The 1410-nt window shown below is 49.1% G+C and overlaps 1 protein-coding gene across 1 annotated transcript in view; it reads right to left on the bottom strand.

Moving 5' to 3' along the window:
• Window positions 1-1110, bottom strand: part of AFG2A (AAA ATPase AFG2A) — a 27015-nt gene extending 25905 nt beyond the window's left edge. Inside the window, exon 1 of the mRNA XM_010168287.2 lies at window positions 991-1110. Within this exon, the coding sequence (XP_010166589.2) occupies window positions 991-1095 (105 nt within the window). The 5' untranslated portion in view covers window positions 1096-1110. The remainder of the gene's footprint in view (window positions 1-990) is intronic.
• Between the last annotated feature and the right edge of the window lie 300 nt (window positions 1111-1410).

The raw sequence follows: 1410 nt of genomic DNA, 5'->3' as shown, positions 1-1410 counted from the left end.
AAAGGGGATAAAAAAAATTACACCAAGACTCTACACATTCTGCAGATGACACAAAAACATACACTGTGCTCACTAGGAAATGCTAAATGCTAAATCAGTGAAGAAAGAGTAAAGGGCTATACTCCTTCTTTGCAAATAAAATACATACATGTGAGTATAAGATACAATACATATATTCACACATGACATAAATTTATTGAAAATATCAGGAGCATTGATTTTTTTTCCAGTACTGAGAATAAAGATGTAACTACAGTGTAGAAAACATGGAATAACATCCTAGAATGGCTTAAGTTGGAAAGGACCTTAAAGATCATCTAGTTCTAACCTTCTGCCATCAGCAGGGTTGCCAACCACTAGATCAGGCTGCCCAGGGCCTCATCCAACCTGGCCTTGAATGCCTCCAGGGATGAGGCAACCACAACTTCTCTGGGCAACCTGTTCCAGTGTCTCACCACCCCCTGGGTGAAAAATTCCCTCCTATTATCTAACCTAAATCCTCCCTCTCCAAGTTTCAAACCATTTCCCCTTGTCCTGTCACTATCTGCCCATGTAGAAACTGGCTCTCCCTCCTGGTTTTATAAGCTCCCTTTAAGTACTACAAGGCTGCAATGAGGTCTCCCCAGAGCCTTCTCTTCTCCAAGCTAAACAAGCCCAGCTCCCCCAACCTTTCTTCACAAGAGAGGTGCTCCAGCCCTTTGATCATCTTCATGGCACTCCTCTGGACCTGCTCCAACAGCTCAATGTCTTTCTTGTGTTGGAGGCTCCAGGCCGGGGCACAATACTCCAGATAGAGCCTCACAAGGGCAGAGCAGAGGGGGACAATCCCCTCCCTCAACCTGCTGGCCACCCCTCTTCTGATACAGCCCAGGATACAGTTGGCCACATTCACTGTCCTCCATGCATGCTCCATTTTGGTCCCTATTGACTACACCAGGAACACACTGAAAGCAGAAGAAAAGCACTTGTAGGAAGACAAAAGCACCTCACCTCCTGTCGCCCGTCGGCAGAGGTAAGCAAGACCGGGCGACCTATGCACAGGTTTGCAGACTTCATGCTGCTCAGTGACAGCTGGACGAGGACTCTTCGCAGCATTTTGGGAACTTTGTCATCTCCTAATATTTCCAGGGGAAAAAAAAATACATCTTTTTTTACTATTTATCAGACAAATTCAGTATTTCTTGCGCTCCCCCATCAGCACAACGAACAAAACCCTTCCAAGCCCTGAGGGGCGGCGGTGCCCAGCCCTGAGGGCAGCGCCGGGACCCTCCCGGGGGAAAATGGCGCCGGGAGGGGACGGTGCTTCTGACGGGCCCCAGAACACCCGCGGGTACCCGCTGCTCTTTGCTGGGTTCTCCACCCAGTTTCAGCTACCAGCGGGACCTTTCGGCGGCCGGCATCGCTCTTCGA

This window comes from Antrostomus carolinensis, unplaced genomic scaffold (assembly GCF_000700745.2).
Source record: "Antrostomus carolinensis isolate BGI_N321 unplaced genomic scaffold, ASM70074v2 scaffold5450, whole genome shotgun sequence".
Classification (NCBI taxonomy): Eukaryota; Metazoa; Chordata; class Aves; order Caprimulgiformes; family Caprimulgidae; genus Antrostomus; species Antrostomus carolinensis.
Note: the sequence above shows the minus strand (reverse complement) of the source record. Positions and strands in the feature narration are given on the sequence as shown.